Genomic DNA, 25,474 nt, shown 5'->3' on the forward strand with positions numbered 1-25,474 from the left:
TGTTTTGATCCATTCGCTAAGATACTTTCATCCAACAACCCAAGGACAACTTTAATGTTGATAAATCCCAAACAACTTACTGTCTCTCAATATTAGTTGAAATGAATTACATGTTTCTTTTTTATACCCACCAGTGTAACTAACATTATAGAATTTATCACTTCAAAAAATTTTCCTTAAAACTTTTGCTAAATGCACATTATAATCTTTTTAAAAATATGTTTATTTGCAAGAGAGACAGAGAGAGAGAGAGAAGGGTTTCGCTAGGGCCTCTTAACACTGCAACTGAAATCCAGACATGTGCAGCACTTGGTGTATCTGGAGGTACTGGGGACTCAAACCTGGGTTATCAGATTTTGCAAACAGGTGACTTAACCAGCTGGGAAACCTCTCCAGCGAGGGTATTATACTCTCAGTTACATTTATACAAGAAAATCTTAAGTTCTGTAAGTAATAATGATATAACCTACATGTATTTGCAAGTACTATTACAAACTTTCTATATAAATATGCACTAATGCATTTCAACAAATAATTGTGTTCTAGGCAAAATGCCACAAATTTGAAATTACCCATTAAAATCAGCATCAACATTACCATTATATTTCTTTAAACCCTATAATATGCACAAGTTATTTTTTATTACTGATTTTCCCACTGACTGAGAAATAGACTTTCCAAATATATATAAAAATGTCCCATGCCATACAACTTTACATTGCAGAATATATATTGAAATGGGCATTATTTAGTGTATAAGCTAAAATATTTTTGAAACATCAAAGATAAGTTATATTTCCAATCAAACAGCAAAAGTAAGATCATCTAACTTGTTTCACATGTATATAAATAGGAATGTCACACAATATTTTGAAAACAAACATTCGTAACAATGTAGAAAGGTAGATTTAATGATTGATCCAGAACTTATAACATACTGTGAAGAATTTATCTCACTGCTAATCCCAGTCCTCTATTGCTAGCTCTCTTTCCCTTACATAAGGTAGATCACCACCAATTTCATCAACTTGCTGACTCCACTTCATCTAATCTGGGCAGCATCTGGAATGCACCCTTCCTCCCTACCCCCTCCTCTCAGGAACGTAGTTCTTTCTTCTGGTTAGGAAATCAACTGGAACTTCTTGGATGTACTTAGTACTTAGTGTCTTAAACTCTTCCCAACTGTTCACATGATTGATGGATGCCCAGCGGCTACCTCTTTATCTCCACAAATGTTTCTGGCTGATGTCCAGGCAGAGAGATAGTCCAGAAGTCAGCTTATACATCCTGTCATCATTAACCACAACTATTTATCTGACTCCCACCATGCAACAGCACTGTGTGAGGGATCAGTGATAAGTAGTGGTGAAAGCAATATGCATAATTGCAATCAAAAGTAGGATATGCAGAATGTCACCACAGCTAATAAGTACATCCAGAGGACCAAGAATTAAGAAAAAGGGAGCGACTTTATGAGAAGATTAATCACATATGGAGCTTTAAAACAAATTTAAATCAACAAGTTTGCTGGATTAAAAAGATAGCCCAGGGGATGGAGAGATAACTGAGCCTTAAGGTACTTACCTGTGAAGCCAAAGGACCCAGGGTTGATTCTCCAGGACCCACATAAGCCAGATTCAAAAGGTGGTGCACGCATCTGCATTTTATTTACAGTGGCTGAAGGCCCTGGATGCCCATTCTCTCTCTGTTTCTCTCACAAATAAATCAATTAGTAAAATTTAAAAGAGAGAGAGAGAATTCAGGGGCTGAAGACATGGCTTAGTGGTTAATGTGCTTGCTTGCAAAGCCCAAGGAGCAAGGTTAGATTCCCCAGGACCCATGTTAGCCAGATGCACAAGGTGGTACATGCATCTGGACTTCATCCGCAGTGGCTGGAGGCCCTGATACTCCCATTCTCTTTCTCTCTCTCTTTTCCCCTCCCTCTCTCTCCCCCTCCTTCCCTCCCTCCCTCCCACCCTCAATAAATATAATATTTAAAAAAAAAAAAAGAGAGAACCCAAAAGTACAATTTTGAAGCATGGAACAAATAGGACCATGACAGTAATAACAATGGAAAACTCAGGTCTTAGGTGCCTGGTCACACAATGTTTGACTCACACACACTGAGTTATCACTAAAGATTTAAAGATAGGTTTGTTTAATTCTTTAATATTTGAGAGAGAGAAAGAGAGAGAGAGAGAGGAAGACAGAGAGAATAGACACACCAGGGCCTCTAGACACTACAATGAACAAACTCCAAACATGTGCCACCTTGTGCATCTGGCTTAATGTGGGTACTGGGGAATCAAACCAGGATTAGACTTTGCAAGGAAGCAACTGTAAGACAAAAAAAAGAGAAAGAGGTTTTGTTTGGTTTTGTTTTGTCAAAATAGGGTCCCATCCTAGACCAGGCTGACCTGGAATTCACTATATAGTCTCAGAATGGCCTCGAACTTACAGTAATCTTCCTATCTCTCCCTCCCAAGTGCTGGGTTTAAAGGCGTGCACCACCACACCTAACAAGAGAGACTTTTACAGCAAGTAGATGGACAGGTTCATAGTTGTAAGTCTTGGAAAAACACTTTCAGGTAACAAAATCCCATGGATAATTGATTCACATCAAAAGGTAAAGCAAACCTGGAGCCACTGGGCCAATGGAATAATCTATCTGTGGGCACAGTAAGGTTATACCAAATGCCAAAAGCTGAAATGCTCTCCCCACATAAATAAATAAAAAATAAATAAATACACACATACACAATATTTATTTATTTGAAAGAGAGAGAGGCAGATAGAATAGACACACTAGGGCCTATAGCCACTGCAATGAACAAACTCCAGACACTTTACATATGAAATCAGTAATAAATATTAAATGATATTTTAGAAATATCATGTACCTTATACCCAGGGTCAAAAAAAAAAATCAAATCAATCAATAAATGAAGTGAAGTTATAGTAAGCACTAAAACTGCATCTCAATTTAAGTAGTATAACAAGTTAGTATGTGCATATTCACTAAAACCAGCTGTTAACGAAAGGCATGGGGACGCATGGTTCTAATCTCTACAAGTTCGTGCCAGCTTGAAAAACACAGTAAGTTCTAGGCCAGGCTACAGTACAAGGTGAGAGAGGGAGAGGAAGGAAGGGAGAGTGAGAAGAGGGTGAAGCACAGGGAAGAGTTAAGGAGGTACCTACTGCTGAAGTTCAGGAACCATATACACCAAAAAGAGATTTTTTTTGTTTGCTTGTTTGTTTGTTTGTTTGAGTGCTAGGGAATGAACTCAAGGAGTCTCTCCATGCCAGGCAAGTATTATACCACTGGTGAGCAAAGGAAAATAATTATTGCTCAATATAGATTGTCTTCTGAAAATATTTACTGTATGTGTAAAATCAATGTACTAAAATAGAAGACCATACCTGATCTGACCTGCTCTGTTGACTTTTTAGTCAGCATAGTATTTGCCTGCAACTTGTAAGTAATGACATCATTCCTAAGCAGACAAGGATACATAGGACCATTTCTACAGACTAACCATCTTCCTTGTAATCCAACAGGCTTGTGCGTCTCAAGTGTGTGTGTGTGCGCGCACATACACACACACACACACACACACACACTGGAAGAGATGGCTCAGCTGTTAACATGCTTGTCTGCAAAGCCTAATGACCTGGGTTCATTTTCCCAGTACCCAAGTAAAGTCAGATGCACTAAGTGTCTAGAGTTGGGTTGTAGTGGCCAAGACCTTGGTGTTACCATTCTCTCTCTCTCTCTATGTTTGCTTGCTCTCTCTCTCTCTCTCCCTCTCCCTCTCCCTCTCCCTCTCCCTCTCCCTCTCCCTCTCCCTCTCCCTCTCCCTCTCCCTCTCCCTCTCCCTCTCCCTCTCCCTCTCCCTCTCCCTCTCTCCCTCCCTCCCTCTCTCTCTCTCTCTCTCTCTCTCTCTCTCTCTCTCTCTCTCTCTCTCTCTGTGTGAAAATATTTTTTTTTTAAAGATAGGGGAAATACTTCTTTAAAAAAAATAACTCAGTACCTCAAGAACTTAAACAACTATTCAACCACTTGGATCTTATGAAGCTTAAAAGTTTTTTCATAGACAAACATACCACAAGCAGAGCCAACAGATTACCCACAGAGCAGGAGAAAATTTTTGCCAGCTATACAACAGACAGATGCCTAATTTCTGGAATCTACAAAGAACTCAAAAACCTCAACAATAAAAAAAAAAAAAATCAAACAACCCACTCACAAAGTGGGACAGAGAACTGAATAGGGAGTTCTCTGAAGAAGAAATACAAATGGCTAACGCACACTTAAGAAAATGTTCATCATCCCTAACCATCAGGGAAACACAAATTAAAACAATCATGAGATTCCACTTTGCCCAAGTAAGGATAGCAAACATTAAAAAATCAAATGAAAACAAATGCTGGTGAGGATGTGGTAAAAATAGGAACCCTCATTCACTGTTGGTGGGAGTGTAAGATGGTACAACCACTATGGAAAGCAATACAGAGACTCCTAAAAAGGATGACTACTGAGGTACCAACAGACCCAGTTATTCCCTTACTGGTCATTTACCCTAAAAGATCCAAACCTCAGCTCAATGTCTATAACTGCTCAATTCATAATACCTAAGATCTGGAATCAACCCAAATGTCCATCATTAGATGAATGGATAACTAAGATGTGGTGTATCTACATGATGGAATTCTACACAGCAGTAAAGAAAAGTGACACAATGAAATTTGGAAAAGAAGAAAAATGGTCAAACTTCTCAGTGAACTCACTCAATCACAGAAAGATATTCGTCACATGGGCTCACTCATCTGTGGCTCCTGACCTGGATCTGCCTGAGATGCTGACGTACCTAATAGGCATCTCGATGCCTAGAAATCAGAAAGGGTGGGGCATGAGTGGAGGGTAAGGAGGGGGACCCAAAACTGAACCCAGATGGAACTGGGACCATAGGACCTATATCCTGGAAGACAGACTAAAATGTTTAACCCTCAACAGCACCTTAGAGGGAGCACCTGAATCAAAGGGCCCTGGAGTTGATGGAAACAGGACATGAGGAGAGAAACAACTCATTGCACGTCACCAAGGGCCCCAGCCAAAACCACAGAGGAATTGAGGAAATGAGCAAGAGTGCTACTTTCTTGGTGAACTTGATATCAGCGCAAGGGTGAAGAAGATAGACAGTAAGGACACTCAACACTTACCAAACCAGAGTTCCAGAGGCTCGTAAGAGCTCATCACTGAAATAAATTTAAAACTAACCCAACATAGCTCAGAGAATTTTGCAGAAGAGGGGGCAGAAAGATTGTTAGAGCCTCAAGTTGGGAAATTATGCACAGAGACATTGCCTCTTTGCCATAACTGATGGCTGCCCAACAATGTACAACCCATCATCCCCATGGGGTTGACCGGCACCCCTAACAAGGAGGGTCCCTTTGCAGGGGTGGCAGGGATGAGAGAAAGGATAGTACCAACATGTGCTGTTTACATACTGGGTACATCCATAACTAATAAAAGAATACGTGTGTGTGTGTGTGTGTGTGTGTGTATTACACACACACACAGAGAGAAAGACACTATAAAGGCAAAGATGTGTTATATACATAGAAAAAAATCATAGAAAGTAACATTTAGAATGTATCCTAGCTTGCTCATTAATAACATTATAAAATTCTGGCAACAAATTATAATAGTAAACTAGTTTGATTGAATACAGCATGAATGTAATTAATACCACCTTGAGTAATTTATAGTATGTTTGTACTTTCTTTTCCCCACCAGAGTTTATCAGAAAATCTGGCCAACATCCAAATAAGAAAGTTAATTTGACAAAATGATCAATGTTCAGGCGGTTGGTCACCTTGTGCACACATGTGAACGGTAACCCACACGCAAGTACACAGTCACCTCACAGCCTTCAAGTGAGCTGATGTTATCAATGTTCAACATGAGACCCAAGAGAAAAAGAATTATTTACAACTTCATATCACCATTAAATGTGTTCAGCATAAAAATATTCCTATTCAAATCAGAATATGTCATCATATGTATTAAAATTAACATAAAATAACTATTTTGTATGGGCTTTATGATGTTGCTATGGCTTAATTTGTTCTGTTTCATTTCTGTCTTTCCTTCATTTGCTATTCTTGATGTTTGGCTTGACCAATGTCACACACTGAATTCTGTGAGGCCTATAATAAAAGACACAGATCCATATGCCGGACACAACCTGGAGGGCATTAAGAAAAATAAACCAAGTCTTAGACAACAACTTCAACAGAACCAGATTATGCCTTACACCCAGGAAAACAAATGGTTTTCAGTTAGACTCTGCTTGTCATTTGTGGCTATAGAAAACAGTAATTAAATTCTGTGCTCCAGGAAACAGGAAGGGTGGATAAGCAAAACACACAAACGTCCTCCTCAGTCCCTGCTTGTTGGGGGAGGGGGGAGGAGATCAGCAATTCTCAGGAGCTTCTTTTCTTTTGTTATAGGAAAGAACACTGTGTCGAGTAGGCTAATATGTTTGTACAGGTTAAGATGTGCAGAAAGTAAATACCCCACATCTTCCTGTGTGGAAAGAATCAGCAGCATCAACATTTTGTAGAGGTAAAGTGGATCAGGTAATTTCCAGATCACGAGCATGGTCATGGCATTTTACACATAAGGCAGAATGGCTTAGCAGTTAAAGCACTTGCCTGCAAAGCATAAGGACCTATGCCCAGCTTTCCAGGCCCCACGTAAGCCAGATGCACAAGGGGATGCAAGCATGCAAGGTCGCACATGCACACAAGATAGGGCATGCATGTGGAGTTTGACTGCAGTGGTTGGAGGCCCTGGCATGCCAAAATTCATTTCCTCTTTCCCTCTCTCCCCGAGGTTGAGGGAGGTTGAGGTTGTCTGTGGGCCTATCCCCACCTCCACCCTTTCTCTCTACCACTTCTCTATTCCAAACACAAGCCCTTCCTTCTGTTCCCCTGAACAAAGCTCTTCATGTGCCTTTTGCATCCTTTGGTATATCCTTCCAACAAGTAACTCCTGATTAGCCCTTTAGGTTTAACTCAATGCCATGTCTGCCAAGAGACTGCATACAATGTCCTCCACTCCAAACAGATCAATCTCCACAGCTGTTTTGTATCATCACAAATCACTTTTCCTCAGAATATTTCTGACAACTGTACTGAGGTGCCCTTTAGTGTGCTTACTGTTCTGTCTCCAACTGGACAGTAAGTTCCTTGAGACTAGAGAATCACACCTGCTTAGCTGAACTCCCTATGGCCAATGACTGACTCATTATAGGCAATCAGTTAATTTTTTAAAAAACGATGAATGACTAAAATAATATTAGTCACATATCCTACTTGCATATTCCACAGTACGTTCAGAGCAGTAAAAATATTTTTCCAGGCTGGAGAGATGGCTTAGCCATTAAGGCACTTGCCTGTGAAGCCTAAGAACCCTGGTTGGATTCCCCAGTACCCACATAAGCCAGATGCACAAGGTGGTGCATACGTCTAGAGTCCATTTGCAGTGGCCAGAAGCCCTGGCATGCCCGTATTCTCTATTGGCTTTTTCCCCCTCTCTCTTCCCTTCCCTCTCTAGCTCTCAAATTTTTTTTTAAATTTCTCCACATTTACAGGCAGTTAGGAAGAAGTGAGAGGTCCTGTATTAATCTTCTTCTTGCTGTGACAGAATGTCTAACAGGAACCACTTAAGGAAGAAGGATTTTTTTTTTCTGGCTTCGCATCCAGTGGAGATGGTCCACCATGACAAACACAGCCTGGTAGCTTGAGTGTCCCACAACTGAGACCGCAGAAGCCTGTGGTAACTGTTAAGCACCCTTGGCAGCAACATGTTGGGTCATGATTTGCAGAGACATTTATCATACTAATAACTGGGGGCTAACTCCACAATGCACGATCCATTTTCATTAACAAGGAGGGTCTAATGGGAGGGGGTAGATCACAGATGAGCCTAAATAATGGTACCAAACTGCCTGTATTCACTGAAAAGAAAACTAATAAATTAAATTAAAAAAAAAAAAAAAAAGCCTTGGGCCAGAAGCAAAGCTGAGCTATAAATCTCAAAGCCCACCTCCAGTAACCTACTAATGCCATGGGCAAGTCTCACCTCTCAATAGTTCCACAGCCTCCCAAAATATGCCATAAGCTGGGGATAAGGCATCCAAGCATATGGGGCTGAAAAGAACATTTCACATTCAAAGCACAACATTCTGCCTCGCGCCCCCCCAAAAGTTCATGGCCATCTTATCACGCAAAATGTATTGAGTCCAACTTCAAGGTGCCCATAGTCTTAATAGTCTCAACATTGTCCAAAAGTGCAGTCCCTTCCGTGACTTATGGTACACTCTTAGATGTGATAGCTCCTGTAAAATTGAAAAACAAGTTATATAACTTACTTTCAACCTACAATGGCAAAGTAAGGAGTCCCATTGCAAAAGGAGGAATTCAATCACAAAAGGAAAGACCAAACCAAAGCAATACCAAAATGCAACAGGGCAAAGAACAATCCCTCCAGGCTCCAGTTCTGGTTATCTTGGGCTCACACTGGAACCATTTTGGCTCCAGTGAGCTTGGGAAGCCCGCCCCTTCTTTGCAACTTACCCACAAGCTCTCAGACACTATCACTATTTGATACCTGAAGCTTTACCAGCAGATAGCCCCGCATTCCTGGCATCTCTAATGTTGTGGGCTTCACCCTCATGGTCAGCAACTCAGAAGCTGCACAGAGGGAACGCTTTCCCTCAGCAGCTTGGTGGAACACTGCAGCAATCCTGCATAACCGTACAACCATTCTATTCTGCATGTCTGCAAAACTAACATCAGTAGACACCACCACATTCTGCTGCTAACTCAAGATGCAGCCTAAACACCCTCTACCATACCTGTAGCCATCTCTGAGAGTCTGCCTCGACAAAACAGGAAAACAGGACAAACATTTCCCTTGACAATCCTGTTCCAGCAAAGTGCTGGAGGCTTCTGTGGGTAGGACCTGGCCTCAAGGCACCATTCCATTTGTATTGTCCCGGTGCTTCTCTTTAATTAGGCCAATTTCCTAAAAAAGTACCCCATACAAGTTGTGTATACTCACTTTGTCCACAGTGGTTTTGTCCAAAACTAAATTCTTTCATGATCCTTCCCTTGCTAAACTCCATATTTTTCTGCTCTTCTTTCTTATCTCTCATAAATCTAGCTAACAGTGGTGAGCAATAACCTTTGTACAGACTGAATGCTGTATTTGCTTGAAATTTTTCTCTGCCAATATGGATCCATTAGTTTTGAATTTAGATCCACAAAACTTTTCAGGACACAGGCAGGATATGCCCATATTATTTGCCAGAGTATAGCATTAATGGCCTTTAAGACCAATTCTCAATAAAATCTTTGTTCCATTCACAATCTTACGAGCATAATCTTTCCTATTGCAATTTCCACCTGTATTCTCGTCTTCCACACTTGCTACAGAGTGGCCTGTTGATATCTGCTTACAGAATTCTCACGCTTCTCTAACCCCAAGCTCCAAATTCTTCCAAATTCCACCCATAAATAAGTCCCAAGAGCCAATGAGCCATGTGGTCTGCCTATCACCCTACTTCTCAGCATCAGTTTTCTGTATTGCTGTGACAGATTACCTGACAGAAACAATCTAAGAAAGGCCAAACTTATTTTAGTTCTCACTTGTCAGGAAGGGCAGGCAGCGTTCATAGCACCTTGTGGTTGAGGCCGCTTACTTTACATCATAGCAGATCAGCAGAGCTGGCTGGAGGTGGGGCCAGACTACCTCTCCTACAGCCTGCCCGCAGTGACCTATTTTTGCCAGCCAGACCTCACTTCTTAAAGAGTCAACAGACTCTGAAAAGTGCTGTGGAGCAAGTATTCAAAACTACTAGCCTACTGGGGGCATTTCATATTTCAACAACCGCAGTCCCGTTTATCCCTATGACTCTAAAAAACCTCTGAAGAACTGTCTCAGAAGCAGCAAGGCAAAAGGCTTCAAGGGCATAACAACAGAATCAAAGGAATATAGCAATATTGGGAATTAAGGCCTCGGTTTAAGTATCTATACACGTGCTTGTGCACAGGCAATAGGAGTTGTGTTAGCACCGTGCTTTATGTTGTAGCAATCTCTTCCATGAATTTGGTGTTTTCCTTTAGAGTTAGGCAGTTGGATCACCCTAAAGGTATGTTGCAAAATTCTAGTACAGGTAATTACCATCAGCATACCCAATCTCTTCCTTCAGTTTCAATGGGAAACTTTTTTTTTTCTATTCACATCAATAAAACAATCCTCCCATTGTGTGGATAAGCTCTACACCCACACTGATCTACCCTACAGATTTCAAGAGTGGTGACTTCATCCTTTTTATGTGGTCTATTCATAGCCAGTCAAAAGCTCTTGGATGTAAAAATGTGAGAATATGTGGCATTTTGTGTTTTGCTACGAGTTATGGACTAAAAAATGCCACAAGATTAATCTGCCTTTATAAGGGAAAGAGAAAACATATAAAATGAGCTATATCATTTACCAAAGAAACCAGTTCTTTCGAGTTTTAACTAAAATCTTTCCGTCAAATGTAAAAAAAGTCACCTTGTTTCTTCCTTTACTTCATTTTTTCATAAAAGAATATAAATTAACAAAAATAACTCTGCATCAATTAGCATGCATTCACTACTTGTATGATCTTGGACCAGATTTTTCTGTTTATAAAATGAAAGCAGAAACCAGAGTGACTCTGGAGACAACAATGTATCTAGTATTAGGTATTATCCCTAATGAACAGAAGGTATGCATAATCGTTTGGGCTGCAAATATTCAAGAGAAAAACATACTGCTCGGCTCCTGTTCCTGTCAGAGTTCTCTAATCCCAGAGCCAGGAGGGGCTAAGCATAAGCACTGTCTCTTTCCAACATCCATCAAGATTCTTCAAGGACAGCTAAGTTTCACTTTTATTGTTTTTTTAATTTTTCATTTATTTATTTGAGAGTGACAGACAGAGAGAGAAAGAGGCAGAGAGAGAGAGAGAGAGAGAGAGGAGAGTGGGTGTGCCAGGGCCTCCAGCCACTGCAAACGAATTCCAGATGCATGCGCCTCCTTGTGCATCTGGCTAACGTGGGTCCTGGGGAATCAAGCCTTGAACCGGGGTCCTTAGGCTTCACAGGTAAGCACTTAACCGCTAAGCCATCTCTCCAACTCTAAGTCTCACTTTCAGAAGTTCCACACTAAGTTTCTAATGTTCTGTAACACAATAGGATTACTGGGTTGACAACTGAGTACCTTGCGTAGCAAAAAGAACTCTTAATGTACCAAAATGAAAAAAAAAAAAATGTACTATAACCTGGGTGCTGGAGAGATGGCTCAGCATTTAAGGCACTTGCCTACAAAGCCTCACAACCCAGGTTCAATTCCCCAGTCCCCATTTAAAGTCGATACACAAAGTGGTGCATGCATCTAGAATTCGTTTGCAGCAGCGAGAAGCCCTGGTGTACCCATTCTCTCTGTCTGCGTGTCCTCCTGCTCTCTCTCTCTCTGTCTCTCGCTCTCTCATTCTGTTTACAAATAAATAGACAAAAATATTTTTAATAGTACTGTATCTGAGGTGACAGATAAGCCAATGACCGTGATCTGATCATCACATACTTTTACTGAAATGGTATGCTGTACTCTGTAAATACATAAGATTACTATGTGTCAATTATAAACTATATTAATATACAAAAATTTCTATATTATGTCCTTATTAAGAAGCATTTTAGGCCAGGCGTGGTGGTGCACATGCCTTTAATCCCAGCACTCGGGAGGCAGAGGTAGGAGGATCGCCATGAGTTTGAGGCCACCCTGAGACTACATAGTGAATTCCAGGTCAGCCTGAGCTAGAGTGAGACTCTACCTTGAAAAACAAAACAAAAACTTTACAGAAGAAAATGAAGTGGGACATTTAAAATAGTCAAGGAAAAATGGTTGGATTAATTTTTTATCTACTTAACTTACCTTGATGATTTTAAGGGGGGGGGGGGCTGCATGCATGTGGGTAACATGTGTGAATTCAGATAAACACATGGGGGGAGGGGTGCATGTAAAGGCCAGTCATAAACATGAGGCTTCTTCTCAATCACTTCTCCCCTTACCCTTGTGAGAGAGTCTCTCACTAAACCTGAAGCCCACTGATTGGGCAGACCAGTTATGCAGCAAGCCCCACAGGACCTCCTCGCTCTGCTCTGCCTCAGCTCTGGGATTATAGGTACACTGCCCATGCTTCACATTCATATGTGACCTGGAGATCTAAATCCGGGTCCTCGTGCACATAGGACAAACACTCTACATACTGATCCCTATCCCCAACCCTGTCTTAAAGATGTGCAGATATAAGATAATTTTGTTCACTTGGAACTACTTGAATAATTTGTTGGCAAGGCCTTCCTAGACAACCTATTGAAAGATAGTTTCAGAAAACCAAGAAGATTCATAGACTATCAAAATAAGTTTATGGTAGCATTAAATATGTATTGATGTATAAAAGAAACAATAAACACTTTAAATATGTGTTATGCAACCTCTGAACTTCATAAGGTACCTAATATTTTCGGCTACCAGATGAGGAAAAATAAACAGAAAAACACCATTCAAATATTACATGTTATGACACAGCCTCTTCTAACAACATTCTCAAAAAATTATACTAATTGAAACAAACTTTTTTCCAGTTTTGTCTGGAATTATATCACCTACATTAATGCCATCTATGCTAAAATTTTCCTCAAATTTGAAAGACTTAAATAATTTTGGAAAGTATAATTTCTCCTGAGAAATTAAACATTTTAATGAGAAAAGGAAATTAACTTAAATGTAGTAAAAATCAGTAGAAAAACAAAAACACTTAGAAAGATATAATAAAAATGATTACAGAATTCCATAGTGATAAATTATAAACAGTTCCTACAGACATCTTTCACATTACTTTTGTTTTCCCAGCCCAAGTTGGTCAATTAATTTTTTTTTTCTTGTGCTTAGAATTGAACCCATCTTCCTTATTCAACCATAATGTTATCATTTTGCCTCAGAGACCCTTTGGTCAACACTAACGACTTGAACACACTCCATCCCCTTCCCATTCCTCTTGTGGGTTTCTTGTATATATGCCAGGCAAGTACTCTACCACTGAGCGACATCCCCAGCCCAAGTTGCACAGCTTAAAAATGAGGTACATATACTTACCTTCTCAGTATCAGGACTGCCCATCCTTTGTCACCAACGTTCTCTCTTGTTTTTATAGATTCAACAATATTTACTAGCATCAAGTATACATTGGGAACTGAGTCCAGAGGCACATTTGAGTCTTATTTTGACACACCTGTACTAGGCAGGTTGTTCAGAAGAAGTCACATGTGGTGAGAGGAAGAGGCAAAATGATAACATTATGATTGAATAAGGAAGATGCATGCATAAGTTCATCAAACATAGCCTTTGAATACTCACAATTAATTCACTTTTCAGCACTTCCTCAAGAAGATGACCTATGGGCTCCTGATCTTCTTTTGGGTCCGTAATTATACAAATCTCTTGTGAAATTTTCTCTGAAATAGAAAGAAAGGCGAATATTTTAGCATTTAAACCAGGCATATAGTAAATCTCTCCTATGTTGAAACTGTGATTACCTGACTTTCATAGCCTTTGACCAAGAGGGAAGTTCTGGCTCCTCACCAAGGTGAATGACATAAACTATGTACTAAGATGGTCTAGATTCTTCTGTTTTCCATGAGAGTCAATGAATCTTTACTTTATATACAGTATGAATGGGTAAACAACTATCCATACCAACCACAAAAGAAGGAGATTTGGGTTCACATTTGAAAGAGACAAACTAGAAGTAGCAATCATTTGGCTCAACAATTCCATCCTTCTATGTTTATAAGGATTCTTTACTGCCCAACATTCCCAACCTCTGATTTTAAGGCTCACCCATTCTGGAGAAGATTCACTCTCCAGGCTGAAGAAACTCTCCTGTGCAAAAACATCTTGCTATAGCCAACGTTTTCCCTGGTATTTCTCTAGACTGCCAATTCAATACAGCCAAGTTTTTGTTTGGACTCTCACCATAGCAAGTGAAAATGATTCAATTTTCCTCAAATTTAGAAGGCTTATTTGAGAGGGCTCAATTTAAAATAAAAGCCATGTAACACCATGGCATTTAACTCTGGTCCATGCATTCTCTGGAAATATGTGCAGTCCTCCACTAAAGTACCAAATGTGAGGTACTATGGCATGCCTCTGTAGCTGCCAGTTAAGAGACTATTACTCCAAAATGCTTTATCATGAACAAAGCAACAGAAACAATTTGAAATATGACTCCCAAATCAAAAGTTGGTTGGACTGATAGTTGACAGAGCTATTTCTTACATATGAAATTCTATGTAACATGTTTTCTGTAAGCATTAGCCTTATAATGATTTTTTTAGGCAAAGATAAATGTTAAAGTGACAGCTTCCCTAGTTATTAGTATTCCTATTACTTCTCACATACCAAAAATATGTAATCTACTAGACTCTATATACCTCAGTAATACAATATGCATGATGACCATATAGGAACTTTACTATGCATCTATGTAATAAATTCAGAAAGCTCCACTGCAGAGAACTAAACTAACTTCCTTATGATCATAGGATTAACAGAGGTAGAAAAGGTATTTAAATCCAAAATTATTACATTGACAGAACTAAAACTATTTTATGGGATTAAAATAAGGCAGAAGACTTGAAAAATCTTCAAACATTTCATATTCTTCAAACATTTTCATATCATATGTCAAAATGTTTGCAATGTTCTTATCCCATCTAATGCCTCAAATAAGCATGCACTGTTAGCTAAGTGTTTCAATCAAGGGTATTTAAATCCAGGTCTTTCCAAAGACCATACCTTTCTATGATGATATCTAACTTGTATTAGTCTCTATAAAAAAGCTATAATAGGGCTGGAGAATTGGCTCAGGAGTTAAGGTGCTTGACTGTAAAGCCTAAAGACTGGTGGTTCAATTCTTCAGTCCCCACATAAAGATAGATGCACAAAGTGGTGAATGCAATTGGAGTTCGTTTGCAGCGACTGGAGGCCATGGTGTACCTAGTCTGTCTGTCCCTCTTCTCTCTCTCTTTGCTTGAAAATAAATAAATAAAATATTTATAAGCTGCAACAGGAAAGATAGAAACCTGACTTAGCATTGTTTTCTCTGTAGACTTTGGATCTCTCTATGAGGTTTGAGTAACCACAGGGTCACCATTTCTCTGGATCTGGTTTTCAGGCTAACGAGAGCAATATTCATGTCACCACTTTCCCAATGATGACTTTTGGGCCCAGGCAAATGAGGTGGAGGTGACCCATTTCCTGGTAGACAGTTGGTTCTTAGTGTATTGATGTATCCTGGTTCTCCTCCGTATTATCCTCAGTCACTGAGTAGAATTCCACAGGCTCAGGGCGCATGGCAATAGAGGGCCAGAAATATTTTAAGAGCCTCCTGGTGGGTGGGAATATCCTGAGCACCGTGTTTCTACCATTTCTGCAGAGGCTGACTGAGGCCTTTTAAATACCAATAACCCCACCAAAGACTTAGCAGAACTGGCAGGGGAGAGCATGCCTATGTGTGCAAGCTTTTTATAAAATCACAATTATTTTTTTAAAAGCTGAAAAAGGTCCTTTCTTCATTACCTTCATCAAGAAAACTAAATATATGCTAGCAATTCCAAAGGATTGAGACAAAGAATCCCTCTACGCAGAACACAGACCTGCTATACAAATCTATACTACCTTTAAGTCAGGTTATCTCTTCAGGACTGTTTGTTTATATTGAATTTAACTCTATAGTTGTAAATTACATGATACTAAGACAATCCAATATGATTAATTATATAAGTAAATGGTCCAGACTGTAAGCTATGAAATATCAACACCATGACACATGCAAACTGCCAAAAAACATCAGTTAAATATTTATAATAAGATGGAGCCAGCACTCACTCTTAAAAAGTAAGTAAGTTTTTCTTATGAGTGGAAATAAAAGAATTTAAAATAATTAAGAAATGATAATAGAAACAAAATTTCAAAATGTATTAAAATAATAAGCATTAACATAGTATAACCAACATGCAATGGAATTAGTTGAGGCCATGGAGGTTTGGCAGTGAACTCTGAAACAGGACATTTAATGAGGTCAGGTCATGGTCCTTTTGCTGTCATGAATTCAAAGGTGACCTTTCATCAGAAGATAATGATTCTCCAAACAGTGGCATTTGAAACTAAGTCAACTCCAACTTATGCATCAAGAAATTAAATGTTTAGAGAAAATCTGGAAACCTTCCATGCATTATTCAAAAGGATGAAAAATCTGGGCTTGCAGCACTATAGCAAAAATAGACAGTAACATTTTTGAATTTTCTAATGCACACAAAAAATTAGAATATCCCAAAAATTGAATGTATAAATCCAAGTAATTTACAAATACAATATATAATGTGATAATATCACAACTACCATGCCAAGTTGACAGACTACACAAATTTAATAATCATTTTTCAGGGGATAGGGTGATGACTCAGTCAGCAAAGAATATGCTATGCAAGCATAAATACTGGATTTCAGAAGCCCAGCAGAAACATAAGAAGCCTGGTGTGACAGCACAAGCCAGTAACCACAGTGCTGAGGAGGAAGGAACAAGAGGGAGGGGATTGCTCACTAGTTAGTCTCACTGGTTCACTGAGCTCTATGCTAATTGCAAGACCCTGTCTCAACAAATAAGGTAGAGAACAACTGACAAAGACACCTGACATCAACCTCTGGCCTACACACAGATACATACACACACACATACACACCAATGTCTGGCCCTTCATATATGCATGGACTCACACACACAAATACACTTAACACACACAAACACACCCACATACATGCAACCATACATACACATAAATTTAAAAAGTTATACTTTTCTATGGTAAAACTACTAAAGAAACCTAAACACAACCTACCAGTACTCATCAGTACTCATATCTGGATGTCTCACTAAGATTTTATATATATACATATATATATATATATATATATATACATATATATATATATTTATATATGTATATATAAAATATATACACACACACACATATATAAATATATATATGTACATATATACATATATACATGCACACACATATATATAACATATATACACACATAAATATATAACATATATGTACACACACACATATATATAACATGTATACACACATAAATATATAACATATATACACACACACATTTATATAACATATATATATATAAATACACACACACACACACACACACATACAGAGAATGCATTAGACAGACAAAAGAGAGACAAATAGGGAGAAAAAGAGATGTGAGATTACTACACATCTAAATGAGCACTATTACTGAGAAGTAGACAAGAACTGAAGAGAGACTAGTTGCAATGAAGGGGTTCCATGGGGCAAGGATAAGGGAGGGGGCGGGGATAAAGCAGTGGGAGTAGACTGTGATCAGGATACAATGTGTATGTGTGTATGTATGTATATACAATATATATATGGAGAATGTCAATGAAAATGTTAACAGAAGAGGAGTACATAGGTCTTGTACAGATTCAGGAAACACCTTGTACAGATGGCAGAGTCTCATTGTTAACCAAGGTCAACAATATACAGGTATGTACACTGTTCTGAAAACTATGAGTTTGTTTGGTTTGGATCTGTGATCTGAGGTTTTGCCTCAAGGCAATTTGAAAAGCATAAAAATAATTATCTGGCTATACACTAGTCCTTTTGCACATATCTTTTCTACCCATTCATAAAGAATTTTCACATAAAATCATGAGAGAAAATAAAGTCTTGCTATTTCACAAAGATACCTAAAGAGATATAATCCCTTAGTAAAACAGTGGGGATAGTTTTTATAGCTTGACTTAAGAGAAAAACAATGCAGAACATGAAATAAGAGAAATGACGCTTTCAATTATATATAGCTTTAAAGATTACATTTCTTAAGTTCTTTGGAACATTCTATAAATTTTAATTAATTACTAGTGAAAATATGTGATTAACCTTTTTAAGTTTAAAGTAATTGAAAATAATCTTTAATAGGCTTTGTCAAATGTAGCTTTTATTATGTTGAGATACATTCCTTCTCTTCCTCATTTGTGTTTTTATCATGAAAATGAACTACTTTTATGCACTGAAATGCTCACATAAGCTTTTTTTCCCTTCATTCTTCATTACATTGATTGGTATTTATATGTTCAATCAACCTTTTGTTATTCTAAGATAAATCTCACATGGCCATGTTATGTAGCTGGTGAAATCAGTTTGGTAATTCATTTTGAGCATCCCTAATCCAAAAATCTCAAGTATAAAATTCACTGCAGCACAAAACCATATGACCACTGACATGGTTGGTTTAGGATTTAGTGGCATTCCAATTTTCAGAGTTGGGATAGTCAGTGGGTAAAGTCACAAAACATTTCCAAATTATAAACAGAAACAAACAAACAAAAAGAAAATCTGAAAGTCATCTGATCCCAAGCATTTCAGATGGAAAATATTCCACCTGTATTTTGTGGAGGAGTGAATGCTTTTCCTCCAATATCAGAAATAAGACAGGATGTCCACTTTAGCCACCTCTCTTAGACATAGTCCAAGCCAGAACACCTGGGCAAGGAAAACAAAACAAAAGTCATCCAAATATTTAAGAAGTAAAATTATTTCCATTCACAAATTATTCTATATATTAAAAAATCTCTGTGTGTGTGTGTACACACCATGGCACATACGTGAAAGTCAGAGGACATATTCCAGGCATTGGTCTGTCCTATACCTTACTTGAGGCAGGGTCTCTCATTTTTCTGTGCTAAGTCATCAGGCTAGCTGGTGCCCATGAGTTTCCAGAAAATGTTCCTGTCTTTACTTTATCTGCTGATCTTCTCACCAGGTGTGTGCTGGCATGAAATACTCCCACTCCAGTGCCCAGCTTGACTCTGGTGCTGAGGATCTAAACTCAGGTCCTCACACTTGTGTGTCAATCATTGTACCACTAAGCCACCTCCCCAGGCCCTATATTGAGAAGATCTTGAGAATTCTATCACCCCAAAACTCTGAGAATAATGGATACAGCAGAGTAGTAGAATACAAAATCTACACAAAAATTTGCATTTCTCTATACTAACAATAAGCATTTACAATAGTATCTAAATGAATAAAAGACTTATAAACAAATGTAAAGACTTATAAGGAAACTTGTAAAGCACTGTTGGAAGAAACCTTAATATAAAGGAGACATCAGGGCTGGAGAGATGGCTTAGCGGTTAAGCACTTGCCTGTGAAGCCTAAGGACCCCGGTTCGAGGCTCGGTTTCCCAGGTCCCACGTTAGCCAGATGCACAAGGGGGCGCATGCGTCTGGAGTTCGTTTGCAGAGAGACTGGAAGCCCTGGCACGCTCATTCTCTCTCTCTTCCTCTATCTGTCTTTCTCTCTGTGTCTATCGCTCTCAAATAAATTAAAAAAATATTTAAAAATAAATAAATAAATAAAGGAGACATCAGTACTAACCAAAGCTATCTACAGACTGGATGAAATCCCTACAACCTCCTAGGATGTTTATAAAAGTAGAAAAATACCATGCATATGAAAATGCCATAAAGAAAGCCATCACTTTGTATACTAATTTGACAATAAATAAAATTGAAAATTTCATCCTAATTTCCTAAAGCATCTCAAAGGACTCCTGAAAAAAAAAAAAAAAAAACAATCTTGCAAAAGAACTAAAGCTAAGGACTTGAACTTGCTGGCTTCAGAAGTTAATACAGAATTAAACATAACATTCAGAACAGTGTGGTGCTGCCGTAAATACTGCCTGAAAGACTAATGCTTTGTAATAGAGAACCTCAGAATAAGCCTTCCAACACAGGGTTAACTGATATTTTGGACAAGGGTACCAGTGCTATTCAATGTGAAAAAGCACCTTTTCAACCAGTAGTGCTGGGAAACCTGGTAGGATCATGCAAAGGAATAGCATCATGTGCACCACAAACAACAATAAGCTCCACAGAGATGTAAAGACCTAAAACTCTTAAAAGAAAACAAGGGACAAAAATATCATGCCACTAGATTTGGGACTGCCTCCTTGGTTGTTGTTTATTTTTGGTTTTGGTTTTGTTAGATTGGATCTTTAGCACAGACTGATTTCAAACTTCCTACGTAGCCAAGGATGACCTTGAACTTCTGATCCTTCCGCCTCCCACTCCTGAAAGCCATGATTTCAGGTGTGAGACACCATGCCCAGCGTTCTGCAGAGCTGGGAGTTAAAGTCCAGGGCCTCATGCATGCTACACACTGTATCAACTGTGTTACAGCCTCGGCCTAACACTAAGTTGAATGAGGTTGAAAAGGTTCAAGCTAGAAAAGAAGAAGTAGGCCCATCAGAGTATGAAGTCTGTAGACTTTTAAACCTGGCTCATGAAGTGACGGTGCTCATCCCCTTTCCCTCCTGCCCCACACCACGTGAGAACAGTCAGCTGGCGCACACCTGGACTAGTGCCTTCCTCTTCCCAGCTTCCAGAACTGAGGGGAATACAATGCCGTCCTTCAAACTACACTCAATCTGTAACAGCCTGCTTTAGTAGCACAAATGGCCTAAGACACATAGCGGACCTTTTATTGGAATGAAATGTACTGTTTCATCACGGGCACATGCCTGTGTTCCAATCTCCACTTAGTTGATAATATAATCACTAAAAACCGCTTTCTTAACTTTTTAAAAATATTTTATTTGGTTTTTTGCATGTGGTGGGGGGAGGGCATGCCAGGGCATGTAGCGACATTAAACAGACTCCAGATGCATGTGCCACCTTGTACATCTGGCTTTACGTGGGTACTAGGGAATAGGACCCCAGTCCTTAGGCTTTGTAGGCAAGTGCCTTAACCTCTGAGCCATCTCTCCAGCCCACAAATCATCTTTTGATTACAAGGTACATGTATCTATTTTCTCATTAGTAATCTCCCATCTTCATTTTTCATATCTTATGGAAGTATAGTAATATTTCAATATTATAAAACTGTTTTCTATTACTCAATGTACTGCAAACATATTTAATGGATATGTCGGAATATGTCTGGATCTAAGTGAATTCTGTTTTCACCCTTCTGCTCCTTTGTGTCTATTGGTCTAAACCTTTTTTAGTATTTTATTTAAATTATCTTTATATAGGCTTTGGATTTGGTTGTATTTTTTAGTGTTTTCTGTAGAAACTATAGAATATACTTAACTTATAGTACATATAAAACAATATCCAATAGAGGCCAGGAATAGAGGTGACTGCCAGCTGTACAGATGCAGACCTACAAACCTGCTCTCATATCAACCACCAGCCCACAGCTGCTAGTGGACTTACAACTTCCAAAACCTGTGCACCTATGGTTATAACCCCATCCCACTCCAAACCAGTTCAAACCTAAACCTGAACACTCACTGAAGATCCTATAAGGAAAAGTACTTGCTTTCTCCTTAATAAAATGAGACTTTTATCTCCACATGGGTAGACCCAATGCAACACACACACACACACACACACACACACACACACACACACTGGAAGACAACAGAGAGATCTCCACCGACGTTGCCTAGACCTACAATGGAAGCAGCAGTGAAACAATGCAAGACACAAGGGAAATTGAATCCCAATATGGAAGCACAATGAGCAATGCGACTGAGACAAAGCAAAGCCCAAACTGGAAACAAAACATCAAAAATCCAATAATTGTGTAAGTGAAATTCACATAGCCTTCTTCACTAGGCTAAACTTGAGAAAAACCAGACAGGCATAAAAAGAGAGATAAATGAATTGAATGTGAGTTGACAAATAGAGTATATCAACAACCAGCTGATTGAGCTTTATGAAAACAAGATCAAATGCAAGAATGAATTATAGGAAGCATCAAGAAAATCAAACCTTAAGGCAAGTATGATGGAGCACACCTTTAAGCCCAGCACTCAGGAGGCAGAGGTAAGAGGATTGCCATGAGTTAGAGGCCACCCTGAGACTACACAGTTAATTCCAGGTCAGCCTTGTCCAGAGTGAGATCCTACCTCGAAAAACCAAAAAAAAAAAAAAAAAAAAAAAAAAACAGAAAAAAAGAGAAAGAAAAAGAAAAGCAAATCAAACCTCAACCTGATATGGTCCTCAAGAAAAGAGATAGACACAATGTTAAAAAAAAAAAAAAAAAAGAAAGAAAGAAAACAAAAATCAAATAGACCTTTTCAAAGCATGTCTAGAAGCTCTCACTAGCAGAGTCAATCATGAGGTGGACCAAACCTCTGATCTGGAAGATAAGATGGGACAAATTGATTGGGAATTCAAAATCTTTCACAAGTTCAAAATACCATGTAAACAGCATATAAGGGAACTGTATCCTAACCAATTAAACATCCACATCATGGGTATACCAGAAGGGGAATAAATCCAGAGGCATAAAGAACATATTCAACAAAATTACTGAAGAAAATCTTCTCAATCCTGCAAAGGAAAGGCCCATCCAGATACAAGAAACCGACAGAACACCAAACAGATGGAACCAAAGAAAAATCTCTGCAAGTCACATCACAGTTAAAACGCTAAACAATAAAGGCCGAGAGAATGCTAAAAGCAGCTAGAGAGAAACAACACATTACATACAAGTGCAATTCCATCAGAATTACCTCAGATTTTTCAGTGGAAACCATGGAAGCCAAAATGGCTTAGAATGGGGTACTTCAAAGCCTAAAAAACTATGGCTTCCAACCCCAACTAATGCATCCAACAAAAGTGTCTCTCATAATAGCTAGAGGAAAGAGAATTTTCAGGCCAGAGAGACAGCTTAGCAGTTAAGGCACTTGCCTGCAAAGACTAAGGAACCATGTTCCACTCTCCAGGTCCCTAAGCCAGATGCACAAGGTGCTGAAAATGCGCAAGGTTGCACATGTGTACAAGGTGGTGTCTGGAGTCCAATTTCAGTGGTTGAGGCCCTATCATGCCCATACACTCTCACACACACATAAAAAAAAAAAAAAAATGCCAGTCTGTTGAGTTTGCCTCAAAAAAACAAAAAAGATAAAAGAAAAATTTCTATGACACAAGCTACTTCTGTGATTATATGAAAACCAAGCCAAACCTACAGAGAAAATATTCCACACAGAGGACTTGAGCCATCAAGCTCAAGAGCCGATAAAAGGACAAACATGATAACCAAAATTGGAGCAGTCATAAAACAGTTCAAAGCAACAAATCACATAAACCGTCCAGCATGGCAGAGAATAAATCAAACCTCACAGTTACAATTTTCAAATATTAATGGTCTTAACCCACCCAAACAGACACAAGTTAACAGAGTGGATCAGAAAAATGGAGCCTTCTATCTGATGTCTTCAGGAAACCCAGCTAACCACTAAGGATAGACACCTCCTCAGGGTGAAAGGATGTAAAATGATTTTAAAAACAAATGAAAATAAGAAACAAGTAGGCGTGGCTGTACTATTATCTGACAAAACAGGTTTCCAACTAAAAATCAACAGACAAAGGACACTTTTTACTCACCAAGGGAATGAACCATGAAAAGGATATCACAATCATAAATCTATACACACCAAACACTGGTGCATCACAGTTTACAAAGCAAAATCTATTCAACAACAAACCAGAAATAAATTCCAATACCATCATAGTAGGGTGTGGTGGTTTTATTCAGGTGTCCCCCATAAACTTAGGTGTTCTGAATGCTAGGTTCTTAGCTGATGGAGATTTGGGAATTAACACCAGTGGGATGTCTGGTTGAAGCTAAAAAGCTTTTATATAGTCAAACATACCACAAAGACAGCCAACAGACTACACAGAGAATGGGAGAAAATCTTCACAAGCTATACCACTGACAGGTGCCTAATATCTATAATCTATAAAGAAATCAATAAACTAAGCAATAAAAATAATCAAACAACCCACTCAAAAAAAATGAGGCAGAGAACTGAATAGGGAATTCTATATGGGAGAAATACAAATAACTAATACTCACCTAAGAAAATGTTCAGCATCCTTTAACCATCAGGGATATGCAAACTAAAACAACTATGAGATTCAACCTTACTCCAGAAATGACAACAAATGTTGGTAAGTATGTGGGGAAAGAGGGACACTCATTCATTGTTGGTGGGAATGCAAACTTGTACAACCACTATGGAAAAAGATGAAAATAGAGCTACCCACTGACCCAGCTATTCCCTACTCGGCATCTACCCTATACGGTCCATTCTTCACTGCAGAGATATTTGCTCAACCACGTTTATACCTGCTCACTTCACAATAACTAAAACCTAGAATCAATCCAGATGCCCATGGTTTGCCTGGTTAATGAAGATGGGGTACATATACACAATGGAATTCTACTCAGCAATAAGGAAAAAATGATACAATGAAATCTTTAGGAAAACAGACAGACTTGGAATAGACCAGACTAAGATAACTCACACACACACAGAAAGACGAACACCACCACTGTTCTTCCTCATCTGTGGTGCCTAACCTGAAGCAGCTTGAGTTGCAGGAATAGCTGACATACAACTTGATGGACAGATAGTAGGGGCAGTGGTGCCAGTGTGTGGGGGAATGAAAGGGGAAAGGAGATACATACAAAACAGAATCCAAAATGAACTGGTACCACATAAACCAGTCTAAAAGATACGACCCTCAACAGGAATATGCAAGGCTTGTCTGGTTACAAAGCTGCAGAGCTGCAGCCTTGTAGCCCACGTTACCAGAAATAAGTTATAATCCACATAAAGCTGTTGGTTGGAGAGAGCTACAAGGTTCCCAAAACAAGACAGGCTTCAGCCAAAGCACCTGATTACTCACCTGAGGCAAAAGGTGAGAACCTACTGCGGAAGACACCACATGTTGCTGATGGGAGAGATCTGGCTGGAATCTGGAAGAAAGCCAGTTCCCAGATGATTTGCTGTTATAGTTCTGGAGAGCTCTACATGAATTGCTGGGGAAAATGGCCAACAACTTTGTGCACTAACAGGGGACAACTGCTGTACAAAAGCAACCAGCCTGACGAGATGGACACACCTGTGATGCAGTGGCACTCAGCCTAGGTGGGTAGCCAATGGCTGGCTGATTGGCAGGGAGATCTGCTCAGTGTAAAGGAACCCATAGCTGGAAATGAGAACTGAGTCAGAATCCTATGGAAACCTAAATCATGGATCCCAACGAGAAGCTCACACCAGCCTTTGGCCAAAAGAGAGGTAACGCTCATCAAAATCTCTGTTGATTAACAATGCTTACCCCATTTAACCAATGGTGACCTCATTCTCCACTGGAGAGTCTGTTTTTCTTTTTTAGAAGGCAGCAAG

At 39.1% G+C, this 25,474-nt stretch overlaps 1 protein-coding gene across 1 annotated transcript in view; it reads right to left on the minus strand.

Moving 5' to 3' along the window:
* Crppa (CDP-L-ribitol pyrophosphorylase A) overlaps positions 1 to 25,474 on the minus strand; it is a 318,445-nt gene that overhangs the window by 163,381 nt on the left and 129,590 nt on the right. Inside the window, exon 6 of the mRNA XM_045136023.1 lies at positions 13,514 to 13,611. Coding sequence (XP_044991958.1) covers positions 13,514 to 13,611 — 98 coding nt within the window. The remainder of the gene's footprint in view (positions 1 to 13,513; positions 13,612 to 25,474) is intronic.

The sequence above is a fragment of the Jaculus jaculus genome, chromosome 16, assembly GCF_020740685.1.
Source record: "Jaculus jaculus isolate mJacJac1 chromosome 16, mJacJac1.mat.Y.cur, whole genome shotgun sequence".
NCBI classification, from domain to species: domain Eukaryota; kingdom Metazoa; phylum Chordata; class Mammalia; order Rodentia; family Dipodidae; genus Jaculus; species Jaculus jaculus.